This window comes from Hyperoodon ampullatus (genome assembly GCF_949752795.1).
Source record: "Hyperoodon ampullatus genome assembly, chromosome: 2".
In the NCBI taxonomy this organism is placed as follows: domain Eukaryota; kingdom Metazoa; phylum Chordata; class Mammalia; order Artiodactyla; family Ziphiidae; genus Hyperoodon; species Hyperoodon ampullatus.
The window spans coordinates 101,412,983-101,431,604 of NC_136915.1; the positions used below are offsets into that span (position 1 = coordinate 101,412,983).

The 18,622-nt window shown below is 37.6% G+C and overlaps 1 protein-coding gene and 1 pseudogene across 4 annotated transcripts in view; both read right to left on the bottom strand.

Moving 5' to 3' along the window:
- Positions 1-8,617: 8,617 nt before the first annotated feature.
- The window catches only part of PHTF1 (putative homeodomain transcription factor 1), a gene marked incomplete at both ends in the record, with an annotated part of 60,338 nt that continues 50,333 nt past the window's right edge, over positions 8,618-18,622 (bottom strand). For all 3 annotated transcript variants that reach the window (XM_079697571.1, XM_079697570.1, XM_079697569.1), the window contains 4 exons: positions 8,618-8,638; positions 9,182-9,307; positions 9,979-10,074; positions 11,045-11,200. In XM_079697571.1, coding sequence (XP_079553697.1) covers positions 8,618-8,638; positions 9,182-9,307; positions 9,979-10,074; positions 11,045-11,200 — 399 coding nt within the window. The remainder of the gene's footprint in view (positions 8,639-9,181; positions 9,308-9,978; positions 10,075-11,044; positions 11,201-18,622) is intronic.
- Positions 12,777-13,280, bottom strand: LOC307048313 (glycine cleavage system H protein, mitochondrial-like; annotated as a pseudogene). The gene has a single exon. The product of its transcript is annotated as a glycine cleavage system H protein, mitochondrial-like (transcript).

An 18,622-nucleotide genomic window follows, 5' to 3' on the forward strand; every position in this document is an offset into this window, starting at 1 on the left:
TTATAGCATCTCAGATCACCCTTTTATTTCATTTATTTTATTATGAAACCACAAAGAAGCATGTGGAAATATTGCTTATTGCTATTTGAAGAAAAACTACCAAATTTCTATTTCTGGATATTTTGGTTGAACCAACTACTAAGTCATTAGTCATTAATACATAATACATATTTGAAGAGGGACTTAATCATGAAACCAGTTTCACGGTCCATTGCCAGATGAGGTACCAACTCATCTGGCAGCAGCTGTACAAGTTCGAGTGTTGAGAAGCAGAACCTGTGTGAGACCGGCTCACAAGCAAGTGAGAACAAACGTGGTGGTAGATAGTCCTTGCTAGATCTTATTTAATTTTAATATCTAGCTACATTAACCTATTTACAAACAAGAAAGGGAGAGTAAACATCTGCTTAGCTTGTACAGATTTTCAGAATTCTTTTTTAAAGTCTAATTAGAGATGTTTGTTGGAAGGTGGAGACAGTTTTTAGCTCCATAAAATAGATCCGGGTTTCTCAGCCCCCGGAAGCAGCATTCAGTAGCATCTATAAATAAAGGAACATTCTCAGAATAAAACCATTTTCTGGAGTATTTGAACACACTTGTTCTGTCACCCTGGGTTCATCTTGTTATTGTGAAACACATCATGTCCAGGTCCTTCCCTCTCAGAGTCTGACTGTGAAATTCTTTAATATAACAACTAAATCAGCCCCTGTAGATAAGACATGCTTCCCAGAGTGAGATTTCTGAAATCCCCTTTTCATCCAGAACTATATTTACCCACCTATTGTAACTACTTGAATAGAGAAGAATTAGAAGGCTTGATAAATGCTAAGAATTTAGTATCACAGAAATGATTTATTTTCCCTATAGTCCACAATTAGTGATAAAAATCCAATTTTTATTGTTAACTGCGACATAACTTTGATGTCATCTGTTGTCAGTCTGATGTGGCTCTTTCCTTTCTAAGTAACCTGTCACTGTACTGATTCTGTACTGACTTAGCAATGTGGCCTTGGAATGCTAAGCAAAATATGGACGTACTGGTTGTAAATGTTTATATATTGTACAGTACCTTTATATATACACTTGAGGTTCTGATTAGAGAAAGAGACCTGTAAATCGCTCGTTATTTTTTATATAGATATTAAAAAAAAAAGAAAAACAAAAATCAGTTCATGGCCTGCATTTCTTTTACTGTCAGGTTTATGTAATGTTGTTTTTTCTATTTGTGGAGCTAATTCTCATCATGGTCTGAGTCCTCAAATAGATTTTTATCCCTACAAGTAACAAATATTCAAAGTCCTACAATCAGAAAGACTCTTACAATGATGACTTTACCTGTATAGCTATACTTATCTATATGTAAAGCTCAAAATTAGTTTGAGTTGAATATCATTACACCTACTTAATACCTTTCACTGTAAGGAAAATAGCTTTGCATAAATAATTTGCTATCCCCCAGAAATCCTTTCTTACACTGTCAGGGAAAGAAAAGGACTTGTCTTATTGGAAATTGTCATCAGACATTTCTAATGGACATAGCCATGTAAGTCCAGTTACCACAAGGTCACAAACTCTATTTCATCAGACTATGGCATTTCACATTATTTTTAAATCATTTTATTTACTCTAGGTTGTACTTGTAGAGTGAAGTATTTTGACTTGATTTCACTGAAATTCTTGGAACGAATAATGCCTAAAACCTAGTTCAAGACCATACTTAATTGAATACTCTTGAGGAGAAAAATTAATTCCCGCCTGCCATTACTGAACTCACACTGAAAATAAACTCCAAACCCCGAGCCCCACAATGGAGATGTGTGTTGTAGCAAAACCTGCAGAGTGGCAGCAAAATCATTTTGTTGCTGTTTTAGTGGACATATTTTCTTATTGGTCGTAACAGCAAAAAAGTTCTGGGATGCTATCACGTTGTCTCCCTAGGGAGATTAGTGAGTAAGAGCCTATAATATTGTCTTCTAACCCCCGTACATTAAATTTCTGGGGACAAGTAGCTTTTGCACAGTCAACTCCTATTTCAGAAGTCTTGGACACAGAAAAGCATGTGGCTTTTTATTTCTACCTGAGCATACCTTGGTTATTTCCTTTTTAAATAGTCAGATATTCTCATGTAGAAAAAGTCAAATGCTTTTCAAGGTGAACTAATGAAGAGCTTCATGTTTAATGTGTCCAACATTCAAAAAGAATTGGGTTTTAAGAAAGCAAGAATTACTCAAATTAGTTAAACTGTGTGACAGTCTTAACTACCGACCTCCACAGAGATGTGTTTAAGCTCGAGCTTAGTCCAGAGTGAGCTCCAGGAACTAAGGAACACTGGTGTAAACAGACTTCAGTCACGAAACGTGATGATTCAGTCTGGCGTGAAGAATATATCAGAGCAACTTCTTACATCATCCTGGCATGCTCCAGTGCTAAGAACTACTTGTGCTTTTTAAACAATAACAGATTTGTTTATTTAGGCAGCTCTTTACTGCTTATGCTATTAAGGCTTATCAGCAATACAATGACTGGTTTAAAGCATGCCATAATTATGACATGAACTCTATAATCTTTGCTTCAGTTGACTGAATTAGTTTAAGATATCCATTAACTTGGATCTGTTTTTAAAGTTTCTATGCAAGTAGAGCCTTAAGGGTAAGAAGGAAGTATGAAGGCTTATCGAGAGTAGAATTTAGTAGAGTTGTGCCAAAGAACTCTGAACCTTTCTCACATACACATTAAAATACAAAAACATAGCTAAGTGCTTTAATTTAGCCTGAACCTGTATTTTTCCAAAGAATCCTGTGGGTATTTGTCTATTTTACAATGTTTGCGTTAAAGTCAAGCAGAACTATTAGCAAATGTTTATAGCAAATCAAGAGGCTTATTTTGTCCTTAATAAACAACAACTATTTGTTACCTTGAGTCATACCTTACTACAGCATATAGGCTCAGGGTGTGCTGCAGGAAAGGAATGGAATTATTGCACATTTATGAAATTCAAACTTCATCGTTCAAGATGGGCACCAATAACCACAAGAAGCAAAGGATTACTTTAAATGACCAAACTAGTCAACAGCTGTATAGATGAGATTAAGTTTAATGAATTTACTTCTTGATAATTCCAAATCACACACTATATTTGGGAGTAAGACCCATTTGGCCCATTATGGAGTGTGTAGACTAAAAAATTTTGAAAATGAATTTCATTAATTTGAAAGAGGGTTATTTTTACAGTGCACAGGTTCACTTACCTCTAGATACAATGAACCAAAATTAAAAACACAGACCCGTAAGCTTTTACTTTGGAGGACATCCTGGTATTTAGAACTTTTCTACTTGTCTCTGAAAGTTAAGAAAACCATACCCCAATTAGGCAAGTATTTGGTTATTCAACTTTTCAAAGTGTTTATATTATACATGACGCATAATGTACATATTTAGGAAGTCTGAAGTCATACCTCCATAGTGATTTTAGGAGATAGAATTTTTCCCCATACAAATTATAAAAGTAGCTGAACAGATATTTTTCTTATCCATCTATGGTTATTATTATTTCAATTAAATGTATGTATGGCCTAATCTAGTTCTATTTTTACATCTTGGTTTATTTAATTTCTCAGTAGCAGGTAAATGTTAAAGTATCACCCGTTTTGGGAGATCAAAACAAAAGTCCAATCTCCTAGAAATTATTATACAGGAATAAATGAAGCACTGAGAGTACAACTCTTCCATCCTAACAGAAGAAGAAAAAAAAACACAACTACATAAAGAGTAAATTACTTGAGGTCTATTCTTCATTTATTCTATGAATTTATATTACGTACCTATTATGGAGTCAGGTACTCTTCTGCATTCTGGGGACCTAGGAGTGAAAAACAACAACAACAAAAAATTCCTGCTTTAAGGGACTTATATTCTAGTGGGGAAGGACAGAAACAAGTAGGCAAAAAATAAACAAGATAATCAGATTCTGATAAGTGCCATGAAGGAAATGAACGGGACCATATATAACTGATAACAAGGAAAGATGGGGAACAATTTTAACTCAGAGAAGGTCCTGCTAAGGAATTGACAGCTGAGAAGCCATTCAGGGGAGAACTTAAGAAAACGTATTCCAGGCACAGTCTGAGATAAGAAAGAACTTGGTATAATAGAGGAACACAAGGAGGCCAGTGTGGCTGTCAGGTACTGAGGAGGGGAATTTGGAAAGGGAAGCAGGCGTGATAATGAAGGGCCTTGGAGGCCAGCATAGGGAAAGCCAGGAAAGATTTAAGTAGGAATGATATAGTCTCCATATTTTTAAGCTCACTCACGTGGCTGTGGAGAACCGACTGCAGAGGCAAGAATGGGAAGGGAACAGTGGGTCAGCACAGTAATCCAGCTGAGCGCAAAGGAAGCTCATTCTGTTAGCAGTGGAAACACAGAACCAACGTGACTGGCTGGTAGATTAGATATGGAGGGAAAGAGAGGAACCAAGAATAAACCCTAAGCCTTTGGCTTGAGCAATTGAGTAAACTTTTTTCTATTTACTAAGGTGGGAAAAAACATTTACTCTCCCACCTCAGACAACTTAAAAAAAAAAAAAAAGGAAAAATATATATGAAAAAATGGGTGTTAGATAACAGGCAGTAAAAGATAGTGGAATTCAATGAGGTGAGCCCCATGATTGCCCCAGATTACTCAGAGGCAGTTTCTAGGCTGTGGTGTAGGAAGGGGGAATCCAAACTGAACCAAGCAGCCTTGCTGAGTTGAGGTGAGTGTTAAGAATTTGGGGCGGCCACGACAGCTAGAATTGGCAGGCAGAGTACCAGAGAGAAGACAGCTGCATAGAGAGGAGAGGACAGCTGCAGAGAGGAGAGAGCTCCAAAAATGTGCAGAGGTTTCCTTTCAAGTTTTCAGGTGAGTATTGATCAGCACAAGGAAATACTCAACAGGGAAAGAACCACCAAAAGGAAGCAGGCCAAAAATTCTTGAGCTGGGAAGAGTTCATGTTCCTACAGTTAAACTGGAAAAACCTCATCACGAACCTCATCAGGAGGATTTTGCTTCAGTTGTGGAGAAAAGTAGCACCAGAGTAAAGGCTGCTCTGGCCCACCTAACAAAGCTTAAAAGCAAACCTTGAAATGATCAAACTGTTTTCAAGTATCTTAACTGCATTCTAAAACAAAGCTCAACAATATTTAAAAGAATACACACACACGAAAACCCAACACCCAACAATGTAAAATTCACATCCATTAAGAAATTACTAGGCATGTAAAGAAGCAGGAAAATATGACCCAAAATGAGGAGAAAAATAAATCAACAAAAACAAACCCCAAAATAACACAGATGATAGCTGTTATAATGTTCTTATTCACTATTTCTATTATAAATATTATGAAAACAAGATAGAGAAAAGAAACACATGTTAAAGAGAGACATGAGGATACAAAAAAATGAAAAAGAAATATCAAAATTCTGTAGACAAAATACATTGGGTAGGATTAACAGCAAATTAGTGCAGAAGAATAGGTCAGTGAACTTGAGGCACAGCAACAGAAATAGTTGTCCCAGTCTTCTGTCTTTAATAGAAATTAAAAACAGAAGACTGGGACAATGTACAGAACATCAGTAAGGTGTGGGACAACTTCAAGCAGCCTAATAAACATGTGGAGTCTCAGGAGGTGGGAGACTGGGGTATAGAAAACTTATTTTAAGAAATAACAGTCAAAAAATTTCCAAATTTGATGAAAACTAAAAATCCAGAGTAAAAGTAAGTGCAACAAATCCCAAGCACACACACAAATAATGAAGACAACTACACCAATGCACATTATAAGTAAATAGCACAAATTCAATGAAAAAGGTAAAAACCTTAAAAGCAGCCAGAGTGAAAAAAAAACATACAGAAGAACAAAGATGACAATGACAGCAGACTTCTTGTCAGAAGCCATGCAATCCAGGAGGCAGTAGAGCAGCAACATCTTTAAAACTAGAATTTTATGCCCAGAAAAAACATCTTTCAAACATAAAGATTCAAAAATCTTTCTCAACAAGGTAGGCCTATACACCTTGCTAAAAAGATTTTGGATTTTTACCTTCAAAGTAATACTAATCCATTAATAGATTCTAAACGATGAGACTGAGACTTGCATTTCAGAAAAGACACATTAGCTTTTGAGATGAATAGGTGGGCATGGGGGAGAGGGGCAGAAAAGCAGCGTCTTGTTCAAAAACAAAGGATGTTGACTTAGATGAGGGTGGTGAAAGTGGGAATGGAGAAGAATGGACTGATTAGAAAAATATCTAGAAGATAATTATTCACAGACTTGATGACTGGATGAGAGGTATGAGAAAGGCAAGAGTGAAAAATGATTCCCAAGTTTCCGACATGAGCAACTACCTATACAGTTAATTTTACCCACCTGAAAAATCATTTAAACCAATTATACACCATCAAAACTATAACCGAAACAACTCACAGGAGTAAACTATTCTGAATACTGCATTTACGCTAAAGAATTCACTGTGTAAAAAATTCAAATAAAAATAGAACAGGGCTTCCCTGGTGGCGCAGTGGTTAAGAATCCGCCTGCCAATGCAGGGGACAGGGGTTCGAGCCCTGGTCCGGGAAGATCCCACATGCCGCGGAGAAACTAAGCCCAAGTGCGTGCCTAGAGCCCGTGCTCCGCAACAAGAGAAGCCACCGCCACGAGAAGCTCGCGCACCGCAACGAAGAGTATAGCCCCCACTCCCTGCAACTAGAGAAAGGCCACGTGCAGCAATGAAGACCCAACACAGCCAAAAATAAAATTAAAAAAACCCAAAAAACAACAACAACAACAAAAAAATAGAACAGTGGTTTTCTTTTGTAGGAGAAAAAGATAAAGGCATCAGCTTTCTTCATCCGAAATCTGCACTGAGCAGTTCAATCCTGGATTTGAGATAGCTGCTCTTGTTCCTTATGGAAAATAGTTAAAGCATGATTTCTATGAGCCCTCTGTTGAGATACTGAAGTGCCTTTACAGATCAGTTCCTTACAAAGGTAAATCACTATAATGGGGTTTTACTTTTTAAAAAGAATTGTAACTCTCACGCAGTATTTGGAATGGCTGCAAATTTTTGGTAATCCACTTCTAGTTCAGCAATGTTGCCCCCTTTGTTTCTATCTTCACAGTTAGGAATCTATCAGCAAAAGATTTTTAAAGGGTTTTAAACAGTAATTACAAATGTTTATTGTGGAATTATTAAGGGCTACGTACTTTATGCTATGTTAAGTACCTTACACGATAATCTCACTTAACCTTAACAACACTATTAGGTAGTTATTATCCTTATTAAACAGGTAAAGAAACTGAGATGCAAAAATGTTAAGTAACTTGCCTTAGACTGTGAAACTAATAAGTAGCAGAGCCAAGGATATGAATCCAGAAAGGTCTGACCTCAATTCTTGGACTTAAGAAATTCATCTTTAAACCTCAAAAATCTTCCTGCGTATTAGGATATGTGTAAATGATACACTGATTTTGCATGTACATACTTCACATGTAATAACTAAGTTTCCTAATTATTTCCATTTAAAAATTCACAAAATCTTGTCATTAAAATGTGGGCTTTCAATTTGCCTCGAGAGATTCTTCATAGTGGGTAACTTAATGAGCAGGAATTAAATGTAGACTATTAGAGTTTTCATTAACATATGTATACGCATGTATGTGTAACAGGGGATACTGATAAGAGAATCCAAATCATCAGTGGCATAGCTTGGCTCAGTACAGACACTGAGGACATGAGATTATACTGAGGGTTAAATACATTGAGTCTCACAACAGATAAACTATGAACACTTCACTTAGTAGTGTGATGGGAAACATAGCTCAGATGATTTAAATGGAAAACAAGATTTATGGTGGACACGGATGAGTGTGCATAGACTTAAATTTCTCATGCTGAATTACATGCCATATGACATGCATGACTCTTTCACCAACAACTATACAGTTATTAGGATTAACTTCAAAATTATAAACTAATTAAAATTTTCTCCATAGTTTAACAGAAAATCACAGTTTAAAAGGTTATTTTTTTCTTTCAACAACAACAAAAAAGCCTAGAAACTGAAATTCTCCAATAAAGTTCTTTTATTCAGGTTCAACCTAAAATAGTTTAAACTTGATCTCTCTTTGCTAGAGAAATGAAATTTCCAATTCTATAGACTGTAATAGAAAAGTACTGAATTTGCATATTTCCAATAAAGGATTTTGCTTCATGCTTTGGGCATCTACCAGAGTACCCAAAAGACTATTTCCAATAAATATAACTGTCACAGCACTGAAATGCCCAGAATAAATTTCCTAACTTAAAAAGTTGTCCTTAAGTTACTATAACACAACAGTCTTCAGTCTCCTGACTATTCATACTATTTGAAAACCATGAAAATACAGGTTTTTAGCATGCACACCCAGTTGGAAAAGGCTCTGTTCCTCTGAAAACACCATTCGTTAGATTAGGTAGAGCTGAGGGCACCTCTCCGTGTGAACAAGCAGGTGGGTGTCTCATGGGTTTGCAGTCATCTCTTTCCTTAATGGGTTAAGCACTGATGCCAGCAAGGGGAGAAAGTCCGGGCACATGACTCAGCTTATGACTTAATTTTCCACAGCTAAGAAAAGAAAATCACCAAAATAGTTAGTTTTATGACAAATAGGTGGGGTTGAGAGGTACACTTACATGTAAACCAAGAACCGTTTACATAAGAAAAAAGTACCAACTGTGACAACAGCAACCATAGAACATCATAGAGAAAAAACCGTTAACAATTTCCAGGATCAAAAAAGATATACTGCAGTTCACGGGTTTTTGGTTTTCATTCATTCTGCCTCTGTACATTTCCCTAGATCAGAGGCCAACCCAGCCCATGCTATTAAATTGACATGAGATTCAAACTTGATTTTTTTGTTCCATTCAAGAGCACGATCTATTGTACTTGCATAAAATGAGAAAACCTAAGCTGAATGTCTATTTCAAATGTCTATTTCTCTACCTCAAGAGTTATTTCCGTGCCAGTCCCTCCCTCCCTCCTTCCACCCTCCCTCTCTCACTTCCTCTCTCACACACACACACACACAGTGGGAAGAACAAAGATTACTATATACAATAAGTTTTAAGACTAAGGCAGATGCTACAGAGCGATAATCACACTTACTCTTATATTAAATCCTAGAAGATCACTTATAACACCTGAGACAGCAGAAAGGATAACCACTCGTGTGATATTGTAGATCAAGGGATTCATTGTCAGTCCATAGAGTCTAAATGGTGTGTCCAGCTCCTACAAAAACATGAAAGAACTGAGATGAAATACATGGTTTCATAATAGCCACCAGTGATTTTTCGACTGTTTTTTTTCAGTCTTGGGAGAGGATGATTGCTTAAAACCTCTTCCCTTACCTTCAAAAAACCTGTAATGAGGGGAAGCAGGGGAGGGATAAATTTGGAATTTGGGATTAACAGATACAGACTATTGTACATAAAATAAACAACAAGGACCTACTGTATTGTACAGGGAACTATGTTCAATATCTTGTAATAACCTATAATGGAAAAGAACCTGAATATATATATCACTTTGCAGTACACCAGAAACATTGTAAATCAACTATACTTCAATTAAAAATAATAATTTTAAAATTAAAAAATAATTAATTAATGCCTGTAGTGAACTCTCACTTACTTTTCCACTAGCTAAGTTTTTAAAGGTGGATCCAAGCAATATGCTATTTGTGATTTTTTAATGTAATTTTAAAACGTGACAGACATCAGCAATCACTAGAACTTGGGTAGTAAGTTGGGAAACTTTTTCTCATAGAGTCATTAACCCCAAACTATCAAGTTGGTAGTTTGAATCTACACAGCATCTATCTGTTACTAGGGTCCTCTCCAAGAAGTACAGCATTGATTTAATGAAATGGTAGTAAAAATGTATCACAGGGTATTACTTACTTTCAACAACTTGGTAGATAGCTTTAATACATTGTTTACTAGAGTAAGCTGTTCTTTCTTATTCGGCTTTTTTTCCATTTTAAGATATAAATTAATCTAAGGGAAGGAATAGAGATTAGGGCAAATGTCATGGAAAAGATAGATATATATATTGCATTCAACATGGCAGATTTTGAGGTCAATGTTTTCAAGTAAAATAAATTTCAAAATTCCAGTAGCTATTTCTTCAGAGCACATATGCCACCTACCCAAACCCCCATCCCTAATCAGTCACATATGGCAAAGAAAAGCTGTTTAGTGAAGAAAAAATAACAATGAAGCAATTTATCAAAACAATGCGAACTTTTATATTAATTATAGCAATTAAAATGTAAACTCCTTCAGTTCAAAAACTATATCTTATTCTTCTTGGTATCCCCCAAATAATCTAACATCCTCATTAAACATTCATGGAATGGAAAAAGATCGCTGCTTTTAATTTACTAATCCCTTGTTTTTCCCCTTATGGTAAGAATTCTCCACTATAATTCTAAGGCAAAAAAAAAAAAATCTAGTGATATTAGGTATTTTTATTTAAAACTTATGGATAAACATGAAATTAAAAACAAACAAAACCAACTCTATACTACTCTGTATTTATAAGAAACATTTCTCAATTGTAATATATACTCACATACTAAAGAGCAAGTATTTTCCAAACACTGAATGTATTCAGTGTTTGACTGATAGAGAAGAAAGTCAAGAAGCTTATTAAACATCCTTAAATGACAGGTATTCTAAAGATCTAATACTTGACACAGAATATGAGATTAAAAGTATGCTCCATTACCACCAACAAAAATAATTTTTATACTATGAAGTAGCACCCAATCCTGGGAGCAGGTGGGAAAGATAATACCCTCATTTTATAAAGAGGAAACAATTATATACTTGCAAAGTGACTTGTAAGGTGTAAGGTCATATAGCTAGAAAGTGACAGAATCTAGACTCAACCCTGAATCTTCTGCAGAAATCTTATTATACCATCTCTAACCACTGAATCAAACTGTCAAGGACCAATCAATACCTGTTCAGTAAGTAATATTGAGACATTGCTGTATTTCTTATTGGTTTCAGACCCCAGTGAGGCTAAGCGCAGTAAGAAAAGTAGTAAAGCTGATTCCCAGATCAAAAACTCCCAATTATAAGCATCATTTAGGAAAGTTTTATGTCCCCGGAGAACCTATGAAAAGGACCAAAAAAAAGTTAAGTTTTTCACTTGTCTTAAAATCTGTAATTACTCCTTTACTCTAGAACTTTAAAAACATTTACAAGATACCAATATTTTAATACTCAAAGTAGGAGACTTTTAATACTCATAAAGTATTATCTATTCAATTAGTAATTATGTATTTCTCTAAGTTTCCTAGATTTTCTTCTTTGCATGAGAGACAGCAAGGGTCTGGAAATAACAAGGGAAGAAAACATAATAGAATAAGTGAAATAAGACAAATGTATTTCCAAACTCTTTAACCACAAGTGTGCCCACTCACAATTATATGGTGACCATTTTTCAAAGTAGGGTTGGCCAAAAAGTTCCTTTGGTTTTTAAGTAAAAATAAACGACACATTTTTCATTTTCACCAAGAACTTCATTGAACAATGTATTCACCTTTTTGTTCCACTACCTTCTGCCATTTTTCAGGCAACTTCATAATTCCATCTTCCCAAAACTTTTTTATCTTTTTGAGCAAAGAACTGTTCTAGGTGCCTTTTACAGTCTTGCAGGGAATTGAAATTTTTTTGCATTAAGAGAATTTTGTAAAGACCGAAATAAATGGAAATCCGAAGGTGCAATGTCTGGTGAATGTGGCAGATGAATCAGAACTTCCCAGCCAAGCTGTAACAGTTTTCGCCTGGTCATCAAAGAAACATGCGGTCTTGCGTTATCCTGATGGAAGATTATGTGTTTTCTGTTGACTAATTCTGGATGCTTTTCATTTAGTGCTGCTTTCAGTTGGCCTAACTGGGAGTAGTATTTTTTTTTAAGAATTTGAATATTTTATTATTAAACTGTTTCTTATTTTCCTGCAAGGCTGTTGCTTTACTGTATAAAAATAGCACCAGCAAACACAGTATATTGCAAAATTAAGATAGTAATGTTCTTTACTGGACACTATACAACTAACAAACTTTTCTCCACTGCCATTTATTTCCAGGGGCAAGTTCACTGAGTATTTTGACCCAAATCCAGGGATGGCTGTAAGCAAGTTACAATATTATATAAGGTTAAGATAACAATGTTATCCTTGAATTACATAATTTTTATAACTAGTTTTACCACAGATAATTTCAGGAATTCTGAGTATTATAACTGGAGACAAGCCTAAAAATCACAGGGTGTTGTGAAAAAGATGCATGTGTTTATCTGAAATCATTAGGAAGTTAAGGGGTATTTTCTTCAGGCAACATTGTTGCAAGTAGTTTCTTTTGCTAAAAGTTGCTTTTTAAAAATCTATCCACCTTGGGCTTCCCTGGTGGCGCAGTGGTTGAGAGTCTGCCTGCCGATGCAGGGTACACGGGTTCGTACCCCAGTCCGGGAAGATCCCACATGCTGCGGAGCAGCTGGGCCCGTGAGCCATGGCCGTTGAGCCTGCGCGTCCGGAGCCTGTGCTCGCAATGGGAGAGGCCACAACAGTGAGAGGCCCACGTACAGCAAAAAAAAAAAAAAAAAAAAAAAAAAAATCTATCCACCACTAATTTAAGACAACTATGCTAGATTAAGTTGTTTCAAACTAGTTTATTTAGGGGTTCCATTTTCACTCCTCAATGGATTTTATGCATTTCTCAGATGCTTCTTCACTCATTAGTTCATCTAGTTCTGAAGGGTTACTGAGTGTCATCTTGATCAGCCAACCATCTTCATAACAAGATTTGTTGACAAGTCCTGGATTTTCTGCTAGAGCTTCATTAGTTTAGTTACTTCTCTTGATAGAGGAGAATAGAGTTCACTAGCAGCTTTCCCACTTTCCAAAGCACCAAATTCCTCTTGTTTGTTCAATTTTGTCCCAACTTCAGGCAGACTACAGTAAACAACATCTCCCAAAGCTTCCTGTGCAAAATTGCTGATTCCCACTGTTCCAACACCGTTTTCTGTTCTTACCCATTCACGTTTGTGAATTTATGACCCAACAGCAGAGTGGGTCCGGTGCGCAGCGCCCGGACGGCACCCGCCCGCAGGCCCCAGGGCCGTGGCAGGCAGGGCGCGTTGGGCACAGGCTGCAGACCGCAGCCCGCACGCTCCGCGCCACTCGCAGCGCCATGTTCGCAGGGGTGCTGGGAGCAGTACTTGTTGGAATTAATCGTTTGGTTTTCTGGAAGGAGCTCATAATAGAGGACTCCCTTCCAATCCCACCATATACACAACATCACCTCCTTTGGATGAAAACCGGCCTTTAGTGTGGTTGGTGGTGGTTCATTTCGCTTGCCCTGCGATCTCTTCCATTCCACATTATTGTACACTATCCACTGTTCATCTCCTGTCACAATATGTTTTAAAAATGGAACATTTTCGTTACGTTTAAGCGGAGAATTGCATGTGGAAATACAGTCAAGAAGATTTTTTTTGCTTTACTTACGTGAAACCCAAACATCAAAACGACAGACATAACCCAGCTGGTGCACATGATTTTCTTTGCTCAACTTGGATATTCTGAGTATGTCGGCTATCTCCTGTGTGGTATAATGTTGATTATTCTCAATTAATGTCTCGATTTGATCACTATCAACTCCAACTGGTCTACCCAACCACGGAGTAACGTCCAGAGAGAAATCTCCAGCACAAAAACTTCACAAACCAGTTTTGACATGTTTGATCAGTCACAGCACCTTCTCCATATACTGCACAAGTCTTTTTTGCATTTCATTTGTGATTTTACCTTTCTTGAAATAATAAAGCATAATATGCCGAAAATGTTGCTTTTTTTCTTCCATCTTCAATATTCCATATTCAATATGGTTACACAAAAATTCACCAGTTTTGATGTTTTTTTTTAATGCAGGCTGACATGACAGCTGTCACAATACAATCTAATGAAATTGTTTCAAATGAAGTAGACAACTAAGCACTACTAGAGCCATCTTATGGAAAAAAACCAAACAAACTTTTTGACCAACCCAATAGTAAATTTGCATTTGACTAACAGAGCCCCCTAAAACATGCAGCCCATCCCGCTGGCATGACGAGAAAATCCTGAGGATCAGCTCTTTACTCCACTTTAGGATCTGAATAACAACAGCAGCAGCCACCAATTATAAAATGCCTATTATGTGTCAAGTTTTCAGGTAAAAGTTTTTGTTTTTTACAAAATTTTTTTGTTGATTGCAATGTAAAGAAGTTTACTAAAGCAAGCCCAAGGTAAAATGAGATTTATTGAAAAATATACAGAGACCCCTCACAGAAGCTAAATGCGGGCCTTTGAAAATCAGGGAGTCAGCAGGTAGCTGCCCTCCCCATCTCCCTTCCACTAGGGCCATTTAGGCTCCCCCCTCCACTCCTCTCAGCTAATTCCACTGCCTTGCAAGACCCTTCTTTACTGCTCCCCCCAACTCTGACTTGTTTCCAATGCTACTGTCCCCAGTGATCCCTTCTAACCTTTCTTCTGCAAAGTCCACCACTGATACCTCAGGTTTTCATTTCTAATTTGCAAAAGAGGGAATACATTTAGTTTAGTCTGGGTCAGGTATTCACCCCAGCAAGTTACTTACAACTAAGGGGTGGTGGGGAGGGCAGGGGGGAGGAAAGTAACAACTAATAGCAACCTAAAAGTACTGAAAGTAACTGGCAACCTAGAATTCTCTACCCATTAAAAATATCTTTCAAACATGAAAGTGATAAAAGACATTTTCAAACAAACAAAAACTGAGAGAATTCATCACCAGCAGATTCTTCAAGCAGGCAGGAAATAATCCCAGAGAAAAACACAGAAATGCACAAACTAATGAAAAGTAATGGAAAGGGTAAAAATGTAGGTAAATATAAATGAATAATTAACTACAAAAAGCAATAATAATTACATCTTATGGGTTTAAGATATATGTAAAATTAAAATGAAGGACATGTGTAACACAAAAGTGAATGGGTTAAAAAAAAAAAAGTGAATGGGTAAATGACATAAAGTGTTGTAAGGTCCTAGCATGGTAAATTAATAATTTTATTAGACTGTAATAAGCTAAGGATGTATGTTGTAATCTCTGAGGTCAACAGTAGTAAATATATATATATATATATATATATATATATATATATATATATATAAAGTTAACAGAGAGGATTAAATGAAATATTTTAAAATATTTGATTAATAAAAGATGGCCAAACAAAAAGAGAAAAGGGAAAATTAACAAATAAACCAAATAGGAACCAAATAATATTTGTAGTTATAGTAATTAAGTTTAACTGGGTCAGACATTCCAAATCACTAAAACTGGGAGGCTGGATTAAGAAACAAGCAAACAGGAGCAGGATTGGAGACAACATAATGGAGTAGAAGGACCTTGAGCTTACCTCCTCTCACAAGCACATCAAAATCACAACTAACTGCTGAACAACCATCAGTAAAAAAGACTGGAAGCTACCAAAAAAAAAATATTCTACATTCAAAGACATAAAGAAGAAACCACAGTGAGATGGTAGGAGGGGTGCACTCATAATATAATCAAATCCCATACAACCTCAGTGGGTGACCCACAAACTGGAGAATAATTATATCACAGAAATTCTCCCCAAGGAATGAGAGCTCTGAGCCCCACACCAGGTTCCCCAGCCTAGGGGTCTGGCACTGGGAGGAGGAGCCCCAGAGCATTTGGCTTTGAGGGCCAGGAGGGCTTGATTGCAGGAGTTCCACAGGACTGGGGAAAACAGAGACTTCACTCTTGGAGGGCATATACAAGGTCCTCGTGCACTGGGACTGAGGGCCAAAGCAGTGACTTCATAGGAGCCTGGGCCAGACCTCCCTGCTGGTCTTGGAGGGTCTCCTGGGAAGGCGGGGGGCAGCTTTGTTCTCTCTAGGATCATAAAAGCTGGTGGCTGACACACTGAGGAGTGTTCATTGATGTGAACTCTGGCTGGAGGTAGACGTCTCGCTTGGGATCTTGGCACCAAGGCCTGGCCCCACCCAACAGCCTGTAGGCTCCAGTGCTGGGACGCCTCAGGCCAAACAACCAAGAGGGCAGGAACACAGCCCCACCCATCAGCAGACAGGCTGCCTAAAGACTTCCTGAGCCCACAGCCACCTCCAGACATGCCCCTTGACATGGCCCTGCCCACCAGAGGGCCAGCACCCAGCTCCACTCACCGGTGGGCAGGCACTGGCCCCTCCCCCCAGGAAGCCTGGATGAGCCTCTAGACCAGCCTCACCCACCAGGGGGAAAACACTAGAAGCAAGAAAACTACAATCCCGCAGCCTGTGGAACTAACTCCAAAAACACAGGTCAGAACACACCCTGGGACTGGTCCCTGACCCTTAGGTAACAAGATGGGAGTGTACTGTTGGGACACATAGGACATCCCCTACAGAGGACCACTTCTCCAAGGTCAAGAAATGTTAACTATTCTACTACATACGTAAAAAAACAAATAGAAATTTAAACAAAATGAGACAGCAAAGGAATATGTTCCAGACAAAGGAACAAGATAAAACTCCAGAAGAACAACTAAGTAAACTGGAGATAGGCAATCTACCTGAGAAAGAGTTCAAAGTAATGATTGTAAAGATGATCCAAAAACTCGGGAAAAGAATGGATGCACAGAGCAAGAAGTTATTAGCAAAGAGTTAGAAAATATAAAGAACAACCAAACAGAGTTGAAGAATGCAATAACTGAAATGAAAAATACACTAGAAGGAATCAATAGCAGAATAAATGAGGCAGAAGGACAAATCAGTGAACTGGAAGACAGAGTAGTGGAAATCACTGATGTGGAACAGAATAAAGAAAAAAGAATGAAAAGAAATGAGCACACATTAAGAGACCTCTGGGACAATGTCAAATGCACCAACATTTGCATTATAGGAGTCCCAGAAGGAGAAGAGGGAGAGAAAGGGCCTAAGAAAATATTTGAAGAGATAATAGCTGAACACTTCCCTAACATGGGAAAGGAAACAGTCACCCAAGTCCAGGAAGCATAGAGAATCCCATACAGGATTAAATCAAAGAGGAACAGACTGAGACACATAGTCATCAAACTGACAAAAATTAAAGACAGAGAAAATATGAAAACAACAAGGGAAAAGCAACAAATAACATACAAGGGAATCCCCATTAGGCTATCAGTTAATTTTTCAGCAGAAACTCTACAGGCCAGAAGGGCGTGGCATAATATATTTAAAGTGATGAAGGGGAAAAACTTACAACCAAGAATATTCTACCCAGCAAGGCTCTAGTTCATATTTGATGGAGAAAAGCTTTACAGACAGGCAAAAGCTAAGAGAATTCTGCACTACCAAACCAGCTTTACAACAAATGCTAAAGGAACTTCTCCAAATGGAAAAGAAAAGACCACAACTAAAAATAAGAAAAGTATGAAATGAAAAGCTCACCAGTAAAGGCAAACATATAGTAAAGGCACAAAATCATCCACATACAAATATAATATCGAAACTTGTAATTGTGAGAGGAGGAGAGAGAGTACAAACGCAGGATATTTAAAATGCATTTGAGGGCTTCCCTGGTGGCACAGTGGTTAAGAATCCCCCTGCCAATGCAATGGGCAAGGGTTCGAGCCCTGGTCTGGGAAGATCCCACATGCCACGGAGCAACTAAGCCCGTGTGCCACAACTACTGAGCCTGTGCTCTAGAGCCCATGAGCCACAACTACTGAGCCCGTGTGCCACAGCTACTTAAGCCCGTGTGGCTAGAGCCTGTGCTCTGCAACAAGAGAAGCCACTACAATGAGAAGCCCACGCACCACAACGAAGAGTAGCCCCCGCTCGCCACAACTAGAGAAAAGCCCACATGCAGCAATGAAGACCAACGCGGCCAAAAAAAATTAAAATTAAAAATAAATAAATAAAATGCATTTGAAATTAAGAGATCAGCAACTTAAAACAATCTTGTATATATATAGGCTGCTATACCAAAACTCATGGTAACCACAAACCAAAAATCTATAATAGATATACACACAAAAAAGGAAAAGGAATCCCAACACAACACTAAAGATAGTCATCAAATTACAAGAGAAGAGAACAAAAGAGGAAAGAGGGAAAAAAAGACCTACAAAAACAAATCCAAAACAATTAACAAAATGGCAATAAGAACATACGTATCGATAATTACTTTAAATGTAAACAGATTAAATACTCCACCAAAAGACACAGACTGGCTGAATGAATACAAAAGAAGACCTGTACATATGTTTTCTACAAGAGACCCACTTCAGATCTAGGGGCACATACAGACTGAACGTGAGGGGATGGAAAAAGGTATTCCAGGTTAGAACTACCTCCCCAGAGATCAGGCAAGGGTAAGGGAGGGCTTGGCTGCTGTTTTAAAATGCAGAATTTTTTGTTCCCTTTCTAGAAACCAGCTGCAACGTTAGGTCAGAGCACATTAAAATGAGCCACTTCTGAACCAACAGCGCCCAGGCCCCAGGCCTGCTGTGAAG